General features: G+C 47.2%; 1 protein-coding gene across 2 annotated transcripts in view; it reads left to right on the forward strand.

The window, feature by feature from the left end:
• LOC121317964 (plexin-B2-like) overlaps positions 1-13,441 on the forward strand; it is a 104,487-nt gene that overhangs the window by 15,758 nt on the left and 75,288 nt on the right. Inside the window, exon 2 of one of the 2 annotated variants that reach the window (XM_041254066.1) lies at positions 6,981-7,062. The exons of the other annotated variant lie outside the window; for it this stretch is intronic. Coding sequence (XP_041110000.1) covers positions 7,050-7,062 — 13 coding nt within the window. The 5' untranslated portion in view covers positions 6,981-7,049. The remainder of the gene's footprint in view (positions 1-6,980; positions 7,063-13,441) is intronic. 2 annotated transcript variants of the gene reach the window in all.

Consider the following 13,441-nt stretch of genomic DNA (forward strand, 5'->3'; position numbering starts at 1 on the left):
ACCTAACAACCTCCCTTCTGTTCAGATGTCCCGTTATTAAGTTTAATGAGTGGCAGCCCTATCTGTGGCAGAGTTACATGTACAGTATTGCTGTGGGAACTGGACTGGACCAGCATTTATTTATTGATAAACTGACTTGTTTTCAGCAAGGCTGTCCTTGAGGCAGCTGTGAAGAATGTCGCTGTTGCTTCATTACACCTGAGACCGCTGTCGGAGCAGACACAGGCTGGTGGCGATTGATATTGGATACAGCTGTACATTACAGTCCCTGTTTAAAAACTGAAACCTGATGAGTTACTGGAAGGGTGCAAGGAGGGAGATATAAAGAGACTTCAAGTTCAAAGTACAGTAGACTATGAATGGATTTATTTGCAACCAGTTCCTAATATAAAGATTATAAAGTTGTGCAGCTGCACTGAAGCCGTGGCTACTCTTGGTTGTGTTTAAATCCATGCTGGTACACAGACTGGCTGTCCTGAATTGAGCTACAGTGACCCTCGCTTGCCGTAGTCTCCATCTCTCAGCTGCACTCTCTGAGAGTCCCTGAAGTCCTGCTCTATTTTAACCCTGGATGGTGGTGGGTGTTGGTGTTTCCCTGACTTGCTGTTCACCAAATGGTTTTGTGCAGGTGGCGGCTGTTATTTGTTGTTTGTTCACAGTATCTCTCTTCCAGATGGTTCCCAGCAGTGAGCGAGCGTTCACTTCCTGACACGGCTGCTTGCTCTCGCATTGCCCGTTCCTGTGTCTCGCACGAGAATTGCAATTTCAGTGACTCTTTCAGTGCGGAGAACAAAAAAAGAAAAGAACACACGCAGGCGTGCCGGTGTTGGCTCTGTTGAGACGGTGTTGTCAGTTGTGTGTAAACCGCTTCTTAGAATGTTTAAAAGCAGCTGGGCTTGTTTTTTTTTAGAGTAGGTGTTAACTTTCTCTTAACAGGAGGTGCTGAGAGAATCGGATAACTTGGTCCATTAGTGTTATGCAAGTAAAACATGCACAGCATTGCTGTCTGTCAGCTTGAAATAAATAGTGAATGAGGGGATGAGCTTTACCGTCCAGTAAGGACACACCAGCCACTGCGCTCTTGCATGCCTTAGAACCGTGACTTCATATTCATATGAAGGGTTTTACATGTACACTGCAAACTAAATTAATCAAGTAAAGATGAATTCATGCACAATGCTCTGAGATACTGGAAACCAGTTCACTGTGGCCTGTTTGATTAATCAGAGATGAATTTAGGGTGTTTTGACGGTGGTTGTTGGATTTTTGTGTTGCCTAGAATAACATTTTGAAGAGAAACTTTTATTAAATAGATAACAAACTTAAACTAAACTATAAATAACATTTGCAGCTTCCAGCAAAGCCCTTTAAACGATTTGGGACTTCATTTTTTTTACTTTGTTACATGACATGTCTGCCTTTATTGCATATTGCCATAGAGATTCATCTGTCTGGATGGTGGGAGCAGACATACAGTACAGGCTGTGCATGCAGGCCAAACACGCACAGTACAGGCTGTGCATGCAGGCCAGACACGCACAGTACAGGCTGTGCATGCAGGCCAGACACGCACAGTACAGGCTGTGCATGCAGGCCAGACACGCACAGTACAGGCTGTGCATGCAGGCCAGACACGCACAGTACAGGCTGTGCATGCAGGCCAGACACGCACAGTACAGGCTGTGCATGCAGGCCAGACACGCACAGTACAGGCTGTGCATGCAGGCCAGACACGCACAGTACAGGCTGTGCATGCAGGCCAAACACGCACAGTACAGGCTGTGCATGCAGGCCAGACACGCACAGTACAGGCTGTGCATGCAGGCCAGACACGCACAGTACAGGCTGTGCATGCAGGCCAGACACGCACAGTACAGGCTGTGCATGCAGGCCAGACACGCACAGTACAGGCTGTGCATGCAGGCCAGACACGCACAGTACAGGCTGTGCATGCAGGAGAGCTATAAAGTCACAATGACAAATTTTACTGTGGAGACATCATTCCTTTTTTAAAATGTACTCTTCTTTTTTGTTTTTTCTCCCAATTTAGAATAGCCAATTGTTTTTAGGCTCAGCTCACCGCTGCAACCCCCACATTGACTCGGTAGGGCGAAGACTAACACACGCTGTCCTCCGAAGCGTGTGCGGTCAACCGCCCGCTTCTTTACACACTGCAGACTCACCATGCAGCCATCTCAGAGCTGCAGCGTCAGAGGACAATGCAGCTTACAGACAACACTGCAGGTGCCCGACCATACTACAGGGGTCGCTGGTGCAGTGAGCTGAGGACACCTTGGCTGACCTGAGCCTCCCCCTTTGTTCTATCAGTGTGCTTAATTATTGCATTGAGTCAATAAAACCGCTAACAAGGGCCTAACAAACTTAATCATTCAGGTGCACCTGTTGGAGCCACACTCTAGTTGCTTACCCCAGTTTTAGGACAGAGGTTTGGCGAGGGTGGTGTGTGTGCGGACCTGTACCATGAAGGAGGTAATGGAAGTGATGCTGATCTTCAGATATAAGTTGGCTTGGATAAGGGTGCATGTGGAACTCTCCACCCAACTACAGTGCTTTCTCAGTGTTGCAGTGCCACGCCCCTGTGTAAAGAAAAGCTGCCTCATGTATTCCAGGCAGAGCCACAGCAAGCCTGTGAAACGTGTCTCTCTGTTCGACTGCTCAGCTTTGTGTTTGGAGAGGCAGGGAGCATTCCCAGGTGACATGGCGCACACTCTGATAGAAGCGCAGTGCCTTGTTATTGCATCACAGGGGAATTCCAGCCCTGTCTGCTAGAAGCTTCCACAGGCTGTTACATTGCTGTGTTTCTGCTGGGTGCGGCCCGTTGTCTGCCAGCGCATGTAGAAATCCTCTGGCCATACGTACTGTATGGGTTTGGTTACTGCAGTCTCTGTATGGACTGGGCTTCAGCTTCATGGCAGAGTTCACTCGCTTTGCTGGAAGTGGAAGCCAATGGGATTCTTCTGTCTGTGTATGGGCTGCTGAAAGCCACTGTGTTAGTACATGCACAGAACCTGGTTGGGTTTTATGATGAGATTTAACCCAGGAATCCTTGTCGAAGCTGTGAGGCCCAGTAGAGGTAGGCTAAGCACAAACCGTTTTCTCATTAAATTCAATTGAAGTGCTGGGTCTCTGAGTGTGGGAGTGGAACTGTCTCTGTGTACAGGTGTTTGACATTGGAGGTAAATGTCCCATACAGTAGGGACTGTTTTACACTTGTTGCATTCACTCGCAGTACGATTGTGAGCAGGGAATAATGTTGGTGCTTCTGGCTTCCATAGTCCTGGATTGGGCTGTTCTACTCAGAGGATAGATAGGAATAATGCGTCAGGCCCTGGCTAAGTAGGCAAAGAGACAGTTCTAGTTGACAGTCTGGAAAATGCTCGAAGACCAAAGTCTGGGTATGTCTTCAGTCTTTTAGAAGCACAAAACAGGACTGGAAAATAGACTCCTCTTGCATAGCAGTTTGATCCATTCCTGGTTTCGTTATGCGTTTGTTATCTATACACTGGCTAATGTGGTTGGAATGATGGCGTCTCTGGGTTCAGCTCATTGCCCATGGTGCCATTGTGCCACGTTCCTCACGGTGCTGATGAGGTTCAGAGCGGTTCTGGAGTTCTGTGCTTTTGTAATCTCTGCCAGCGTGTTGCAGCCTGCGCTCTGGGGTTCTGTGCTGGTGTAATCTCTGCCAGCGTGTTGCAGCCTGCGCTCTGGGGTTCTGTGCTGGTGTAATCTCTGCCAGCGTGTTGCAGCCTGCGCTCTGGGGTTCTGTGCTGGTGTAATCTCTGCCAGCGTGTTGCAGCCTGCGCTCTAGGGTTCTGGACAGGCTTCGAGATTCAGTGCAGCTCAGAGTTCTGTGCTGCAGTCCTCGGAAGATTAACAGTGCACTGCAGACCCTTGATGAGGTTTGCACAGCAGGGATTAAATGCACAACAGTCTGTCTTCCTCCATTGTGGAATATAATGTGTACTGGGCCTTGCTAGCCCACATGCCTTTTTGTTCAGGATCACTTGTATCTCCTCCTCCTCCTCCTCCTCTTCCTCCTCTCACCTGGACTCAAACCCTATGTTTTGAAGCACAAATAAGAGATGATGCAGCAGCTGCATAGCCTGATACTCATTGGCAACCTGGCCCAAAAAATATTGAAGGCATGAGTGTGTAACCTGTGTAGCGCTGAAAATACTAAGGTCTTAATAGAGGACTACCTTGATGGGCCTGTTGGAGGAGAACATTGTGTTGAACTGCAGACTGCAATCCTCAACAGTTAGTTTTTTCCCCAGTCGGGTGTATTTCACAGCTAGGCGGTGTCACAGCGATCCCCAGTGAAGTGAGGGGGTTGCTGATTGCCCAGGCCTGGCTTCACTGAGGCGTTGCTGTACTGAAATCCTCTTCAGCAGAACCAGCGCCCAGCACACACAGGCCTGCTTCTCTTTCCAATCATAATGTGTGAATTGTACAATTTCCACAGTTGTCTTGGAAACGGGCCAGAATAAATGAGCTTCCAGCAATGTCTGTCTGTCTCTTTCATTTTGGTTCTGTTTTTGTTATTCAGCCCGTCGTTTCCTCTGCTCTCTGTCTCTCAGGTCAGTGCACTGTGTGAGGGGTGCAGCCCCTCGGTCCGCTCTCTAAAGCAGGGCTCGCAGTAATTAGCACCCCCCCTCGTTAAGCTGCTCCGGCTGGTATTGTCATCCTGTCACTACCAGAGTCACGAGTGGCCCGACGGGGCGTCACAAGGCTGCTTCACGCTGCAGACACTGGCACCTCTCCACTCAAGGGCTTTTTCATTTGTTTATTTCATTAAAGAGCGCTTGCCGTGGTGGAAAACTCAAACATTGTATTCAGTTGTTTAAGTAATTTTAGGATGTTTGCATCTTGCTGCTTGGAATCGTGTTGAATACAGAGTAACTCATTTGAGTGCATTATTGGATGTCCAAGTGCAGTTTGCCAAGATAACTGTAGATCCTCCTCCTGCCATCCCCCTCCCCTCCCCACCTCCTCCAAGGCTGGGAAATGAATATGTCCAAGCAACTTTCAACCTGGACAGATGTTATGACTTGATGATTTTTGCAGCTGTGTTTTTATTATTTTTTTTTGTATTGGGTGCCTCCTAATATGAGCAAAAAAACTCTGAAGCCTTTTTTAATAGAGCTTGCCTGCGTTTGGCTTCCCTTGCTCCCATTGCCAATGAGGACGCTGGTCCATTCTCACTTGGGCACCGCAGTGCAGGTACAGGCGGTGGGCACTTGTTATACAGCAGGCTCTGGACCCCTTGGTGCGCTGCATGATTGGCTCTGTGCTACGCAAGCCTTGGAAAAGTTTCCTGGTAGTTTGGCTGTAAAACGATCTCCAAGGGAAGGTGTAATGGCGGGTGGGCAAGCAGGCCAGAATGCGGTATAGAGAGTCCGGACACGGATTGTGGGTACAAGCACAGAGCACATTTATTATAGTAGACGGATGCTTAGTTCCACGGTTCCATTCTGTAACATGCATGTCATAAAAACTAGTTATTTACTGTGAACACTACATAGAATACCCCCAAAAAACTGTTCTCATTTTATTGCAGTTGATTGTTTGTTTGGTACTTTCAGTTTCCAGAATTAAAATGTATTTGTGTTCCTCGTCCTAAATATGTTTCAGTGCATAGTGTCTTTCCATTTGTAAACCTCCCTGTGTCCCCCTCTTGCTGTTTCTCTCTGTGTGAAGCTTGCAGTGCCGTGTGTTAGCGCTGGCAAAGATTGAAGAAATAAATCGAGTGACAGTGCTGTTACTGTATACTCAAGCAGGGCACTGAAAGCCAGTCTCCATCACAAAGCTTAAAAAATATAAAACACCTGCCTCGGGCTCTGTTCTCTTGGCAGCTTCCCCGTGACGGATCACAGATTTATTCTGTCTGGCTTTATCTGGAAAAACAGGGTCCACGTTTCTGCTGGGTTCCGTGTTTCTCCTTTTGCCTTTTCAAGAGCATCAGTCTCTAGACGCCCTCTTATTCATTCCACATAATTCACCCCCGAGTTGAGAAGCATAAAAAGCTATCTTATTTATCCATGTCCCAGGAGGGAAACAGCAAACGCAGATCAACAAAAAATCTTTTACATGTCAGGGAGGTGTATTTCGGGAGCCAAGCTTGCATACGGAAACAAACACAGAGACTTGTTGATTTGTGTCCTGTTTTGCAACTAAGAAATGCATTTTACAGTAAAGGGAGAACGGCATGTTGGTGACTCAATGGAGACCAGCAACACTTTCTAAACCTTAGGTATAGTGGCAATGCAAGTGACAGTGGTATAGGTAGGATGGGCATTGCCAGAGAGTGTGTTGGGGGCGGTGCTCAGAAACATTTAAAGTCAAATTATTGATGGATTGATTGATTGATTGGTTGATGTATTGATTGGTTTATTTATAAAAGGATGCGCTGGTAAAAGATCATGGAAACCGCCACCACGTTGCGAGTGGCATCGCTTGAGAAACACTCCTAGAGGCTGTTTTCAACAAATACGTATCCGTAACCCTTAGAAGGCAGCTCCAAGAAGTCATCCAGCTGTAATAGGAAGTCGGGGGCTCACTTAGACAATTCCTGAGTCTGTGAGTTTCCTTTAGCTGAGACAAACGAGCCAGAAGCAGGATCGACTGTTTCAACCCCGGCTGGAGCCGGCCAGGCTGAGTGCTGTGAAAGCTGCAGCCTGCTATTTGTTTGCAAGGATAGGAAATAGAACGAAAACTATGAATACAACTCTAGAAATTTTTGTTTGAATTGAATCTGTAAATGTGCTGTGTTGTGTTTTTAATTTCTATTACATTGTCCATGAATGCAGAGCGGCTTCCTTCTCCAAGCCTGTGATTACAGTGGAAGTGCTGACAGAGTGACTGTATGGATACAGCCGCAGGGAAGGAAAGAGGTTTCGTCTGGTTTCACCTAATCTCATGGCAGTCTCTGTTTCCGTTTTTCTTCCCTCAATAATCTGCAGTATTTTGGTGCTGCGCAGAGTGGCTGCTGCCTCCATGTTCCAGTAATCTTTTAGACTGCTGGAAGAGGAATGCCCCGGAGAGGTGAGTGATATGGAGTCGGCTCTTCAGCGCCGGGTCTTCGTTCTCAGCCTGCTGCCCTCCTCCTCCTCCCTGGGGTTTGGGGTGAGGGGGGTGGAGCTGCAGTATGAAATGTTTTGCAGTTTTCTCTGAGCAGTTGGAGGCCTGTGGATAACATGAAACAGCCTGGCCTGGAATCTGAGACTCGTTGAGTGGAAGCAGATGTTTAACCCCTGCCCGTCTCCCTCTGCATTGCTGGCCATGGGGGGGCGGCTCCTCGTTATCCGCTCCGGGTTTCAAATGCGTTACATACATGTTTCCACCAGCTTTCTTTACATTCATTGCAATGCAGAGAGAATGCAATTGATCTGCACGCTGTTGGTTTGCTTGTACAGCTGTTTTTAACGTGATGGAGGAATGAAAACGCTGTTCCTGTCTGTGGCAAAGTGGCTGGTAGGGGAACAGGTGTAGCAGTGATGCGGTGCAGGAGTGATGAGCAGACGGCAATACACAACAATGTGTAAAGCACGGGGATAACAAAAAACAGGGCACAGTCCTGAACAAAACAATGACACGGTCACCAGTCCTGGGTGAGTGCAGACGTGCAGGTACTCAGTGCGGTGGTGCTCCAGACAGTGCTTATTCCTCGCGACAGCTCCAGAGGGCTGCTTTAACTGTCTATTCGTGAGACAAAGAACAGACCATTACACTGACAGACAAAAATAACACACAACACGTATTTTGTTTTAAACTCTGAGAGCTCCTCTTTCAGTCCTTTTTCTCTCCCACCGTTTAACCAAAACGAAGGAAAAGATCAGCGTTACCCTGGCCCCTATATGTGCTTCCGCATGACATCTTGGTAAACGGTTGCAGCTGCCTTATTACTTGCAGCTGCCACTCGTTTACCTTTCAGGTCAATACGGTCTTACAGCAGAGTCTCGCTTCTTTCCAGGCTGACCCACTTCCCAGTCCCGGAAACGAACTGTCAGGCCAGCCCTTCCAGATATTTCTCCTCCCATTCTTTAGCGCCCTCACAGGTCGGGAGGGAGATTTATCACCAGAACTCATTGTGTTTCTGTCACACTGCCCCAGGGTGCTCGAGGAGTACCACTGACTCCAACAAGGTCATGGGTCATGGAAGGAACCCCCGGCATTCTCACCCCCCCCTCGGAATGGTTCAACGCTGGTGGAATGTGGGAGGGGCATCTCTAGGGAAGGGGTAGCCAGCTCTTGTCCTGGTGAGCCGCAGGGTCCTCTGGTTTTCATACCACCAATTAAGTTTTCAATTAATTGAACCAATTATTTTCTTAATTGGTCAACACTAACATATTTTCCAGGTCTTTAGCCATTGATGATTTAAATATACCCAGAAAACCAACAGGATTGTGCCTCTCCTGGACCAAGTTTTGCCATCCCTGTTGTAGAGGGACTTGCTGCAGAATGCTTAGACTCTTCATTCCCAGCTCTCCAGCGCTGTCCCCTTAATGAGCACTAAAACATAAGAGTTCCTGGACTGCTCTCCAGCACCGTTCCTATTAGTGCACAAACACACCCCGTTCTCAACACTTCAGCACCGTTCCTATTAGTGCACAAACACACCCCGTTCTCACATCTCCAGCACCGTTCCTATTAGTGCACAAACACACCCCGTTCTCACATCTCCAGCACCGTTCCTATTAGTGCACAAACACACCCCGTTCTCAACACTTCAGCACCGTTCCTATTAGTGCACAAACACACCCCGTTCTCACATCTCCAGCACCGTTCCTATTAGTGCACAAACACACCCCGTTCTCAACACTTCAGCACCGTTCCTATTAGTGCACAAACACACCCCGTTCTCACATCTCCAGCACCGTTCCTATTAGTGCACAAACACACCCCGTTCTCACATCTCCAGCACCGTTCCTATTAGTGCACAAACACACCCCGTTCTCACATCTCCAGCACCGTTCCGTGCACAAACACACCCCGTTCTCACATCTCCAGCACCGTTCCTATTAGTGCACAAACACACCCCGTTCTCACATCTCCAGCACCGTTCCTATTAGTGCACAAACACACCCCGTTCTCACATCTCCAGCACCGTTCCTATTAGTGCACAAACACACCCCGTTCTCACATCTCCAGCACCGTTCCTATTAGTGCACAAACACACCCCGTTCTCACATCTCCAGCACCGTTCCTATTAGTGCACAAACACACCCCGTTCTCACATCTCCAGCACCGTTCCTATTAGTGCACAAACACACCCCGTTCTCACATCTCCAGCACCGTTCCTATTAGTGCACAAACACACCCCGTTCTCACATCTCCAGCACCGTTCCTATTAGTGCACAAACACACCCCGTTCTCACATCTCCAGCACTGACAGAAGTGAGTTAATGAGTTCTGTAAGGAGGTATAGAAATCATCAGATGTTTCAGTAAAGCAATGAGAATCATGTTAATTAGGTTGGGAGTGGAATTGGAGTAGTGTGATCAGCCTGTCCTCTCTGGGGAGGCATCGCTAACCATTCTACTTTCTCTAATGCTGATAAGACTCTGTGCCAGCTGGCTGGCTGGCTGAGGCGTGCTGCCAAGTGATGGGCAGGTTGCTGTGGTTCTGGTAGCGCCATGCAGTTAGGACGGCTTTGTGCCTCCTCTGAGGTGGAGGTCCGTCCGGACTCCTGAGCAGGATCAAGAGCAGGGCTCATGATCGGCTCACATCCTTTCCCTCTAGAGGAAGAATTAAGTTCTGGAATATCTGTTTCACTAGGGATGTGCTCATTGCTTCAGATGACTTTAAAGGTGGTGAGCAGCTATGGAAAGTGGTTTGTGTGTGGGCCGTGGGGATGCAGAGTGTGTCTGCATGTGAAATTAGTCACAGACTGTCTGCTCAAACAGCCTCGACTTGTCTGGCATGGCATCTGCGTCGTCTTGGGTGTTTTGGGACCATCCTTCTAACAAAGGCTCCAACAGAGCATTGCAGCTTATTGGAGGTTAGTGTGGACTTGCATGGAGTTGCAAGTCAAGTTCATCCCATAGGCCTCTTCAGGACTGAGTTGTTCCAATGGGACAGGGCATGCATGGACGGCAGCTGTACCTAACCACCCTGGTAGATGCAGATCTGCCTCCATGTAATGTTTAGAAACATTGAATTGAAAAGGTCAGAAGCGTGTAAGTGGGCGGAGGCTGGGCTTGAACCAGCCCCCCTGTGCTCTGCAAGAGAGGGTCTTAATGAAGAGCCAGGCTCATCCGCATTAGTGCTTTTGGAGTTTTAACCTCGCCTCATAACAGGACAGAATCCGTAACAGCAGTGCATCTCACAACACTGCCCTGTTACACTTGTTTTTGTTTTTCGTCCATAATGCTCTCCTGAAGTCCGGTTTCATTTACACAAATCTGTGCTGTTCTATTTGCCAACTGTCCCACCTGATCGCTTGTTTATTTAAAATATGACCCCAGGATAAACTGTTTACAGACTGTTTCTATGTAAACCGGAAGGTATTTGTTGGTGTTGAAATACAGAAAGGACTCGGGTGCTGCAGCTCACTGTCCTGTACTTCCTGATCACACACACAGTGTTATTGCACTCTGCGGTTCTGTTATGGGCTGGTTTTCACTGTCCTGATCACACACACAGTGTTGCACTCTGCGGTTCTGTTGTGGGCTGGTTTTCACTGTCCTGATCACACACACAGTGTTACGGCACTCTGCGGTTCTGTTGTGGGCTGGTTTTCACTGTCCTGATCACACACACAGTGTTACTGCACTCTGCGGTTCTGTTGTGGGCTGGTTTTCACTCTTTGTCCATGACTGCCAACTAAACGCTTATCTACTTAGTTTCTCATAAGTCTAGGTGTTTTTGAAGTTCTGAAAAGTTCAAGTTGGTAGATTGTGTCAAAAACTATACGTCTGGGAACCTCTGCTGTTAAATGTTTCCTCAGTCTTTCTTCAGCAGAATAGTTACAGGGAATGCTGCATTGAAACCACAATTGAAATAAACAGCAATATGTCCAAGGGAGAAAGTTAAGACACAAGATTAAAAGCTGATCTACTCATACCGGACAAATAAACAGACGGCTGAAAAGGCAAGGAGGAATTTTATTTGCAAAAAAAAAAAAAAAAAGGCTTTTGACTTCCTCTACAATAGTGCTGACTGCAGAACAGCTGTCTGTTTTCTTGCTGTAAATATCAACTCTTATCTGCTCCGTGGTTTTGTAACACTGCAGCTGTTTTTTTCTAAAAATGTCAAGTCCTTGACGTCTCACTGACAGAAAAGTGAACTGATTGTCAGCTTCTCTCTCTCTCTCTCTCTCTCTCTGTTTTTGTCCTAAGAGCCGGTGGAGGTTCTTGTACGATTTTCATGTCATGGTAACAACCCTCACTTCTTTTTAAATACAGTAATGTATTTGTCATTTCATTTACTACGTAGTTAATGATGTAACAATTTGCTATTCCTTTCTGTTTAAACCGTCAGACCTCATGGTATGGAATCTGTTTATCCATTTGTTTTCCTATATTTGTCTGTATTGTACATTATCCAATTAAGTTTCTTCTAAACCTGCTAATTGTAGGTCCTTTGTGTTCTGTTCTGATATGAGGGAAGTGTGTTTGACACAGTTGTGTGCAGTGGGAGGGATTGATTGACGAGGGGGGGGTGCATTGTTAAAGTGAACCTGTGTGCTGCTGACAACCCCCCACCCTGATGATCAGTTGAGAGATCTGTTGTAACCTTCTTGGCTCAATGAATTCTGTAATTAACCCCCCATGAGACCAAATAAATCAGATTCCAGGATAACTCTTCTCGGTACCCAGTGCACCCTTCCCAACAGGCTGATCTGAAACCCTGTAAAGAGATACTTGGCGATCCTCTAGCTTACAAAGCTGCACTGGGATGTATCAGGACAGCTATTCTTGTGTGCTTCGTGCATTTCTGCTGTATTTCAGACCTGAAGTGACAGCCAGAGCAAACTGCAAGGTTGTCTGCTTCTTAGTATTAACTTTATCAAACCCTGGGCTGGCTGTTGCCAAAGGATATAACTGCAGCGTTTTTTCACACCCATCAGCAGTCCCTTCATAACAACAATGCCGCAAAACTGAATCTCTTTTTTTATTGCAGCACCTGTGAAAACAGACGTGTGTGCTGACTGTGCAGCTCCCTTTACAGAGAGCTGGCTGTGTGCTTCTCTCTTCCTGAGCTGCTGTCACTCTGCACCCGCTCTCATGACAGAGGCTTTGTTTTTCTTAATGTGGCTAATTAGGTACAGGGAGTGTTAGCCTAACCTCTTTAAGAATATTTCCCTGTCCCTCTACAGCTTGGGCTCTTTTCACTTTGATTTCTTTGTTCCTAATAAGTTTTCATAACTATGAAACTGCTGTGAAGGTACAATCAGTTCATGGCAGCCCCCCTCTGTCCTGTATTTTGTCAAGCTCTCGCTGTCTCTCTTCTGTCTCTCTGAGTTAGGCAGGATCGCACGGCGCATGTCCAGTAGAGTTCTTCAATGTTTTGGATTTAAACCCCTTTTAAATGAAACAGTAATGTTCTGCTTGTAGAATCAGGTTATCGGACTGAAACCCAGGGGAAGACGAGGAGCTGGGGAGGCTTGTGTTGGAGCCAGTGGTGGCTCTGTGGAGTGAGCGGTAAATCCTGTCTCTGCTTCCAGTGTTGGAGCCAGTTCTTTGTGGTTGTACATTTCAGAGTTTATTGGTTTTTATTCTGGATATAAAAAGAAACGCCGGCCAGGCTGCGGCTCCAGCAGTGAGCTTTGACTCCTTCAGCTTCTCTCTGCCTCCCAGGTTCCACGGCACACAGAGAAGCAGAAAAAACAAGCAGCGTAGACTGAAGTATTTGCCTGTCTGTAACTCCCACACGTTGTGAAAAGCGGGAGGTAAACCTTGTGCACACTGATGAAAGCCTTCGCCAGAACATTAGTCTGCTTGATTTCAGTGTCATCCATGGTGCAGATGTTAATCTTTGGTTCTTTAGTTTCTCTTGAATTGGGGGTTCCGTTCAGTGGTATTTTAAAAGCTCATCTTCCGTAAAACATTAATATAATAACTTGGCATATTTTGGTATTTATTTATTTTTTCTGCAGACTGAAGGGACTTGCATGCACTGCTGGATCTTTTATTAGTGATTCATACAGTGGCCATGTTCACATGAGTACAATATACCGCGTTTCTTTTTTTTAAATCATTGCTTTCAGGCCTCACTTTTAAAGCTTGAAGCAGCCTGCAGCCCCTGTGTGGTTTACATGGACACATCCCACAATCCCCTGCTCTCTCGGGAGGGCAGGATTCCTGAGCAAGTCTGAGCACATCTGGTTCACATTGGGAGCGGAGCTGGGCGCTGGGAGCGGCACGCCTTTCCGCTGCATACAGAGCTGCGTTCTCTCTGAGGCTCTGCGTTCTCAGCTCAT

Source organism: Polyodon spathula, chromosome 7 (genome assembly GCF_017654505.1).
Source record: "Polyodon spathula isolate WHYD16114869_AA chromosome 7, ASM1765450v1, whole genome shotgun sequence".
Taxonomy (NCBI): Eukaryota; Metazoa; Chordata; class Actinopteri; order Acipenseriformes; family Polyodontidae; genus Polyodon; species Polyodon spathula.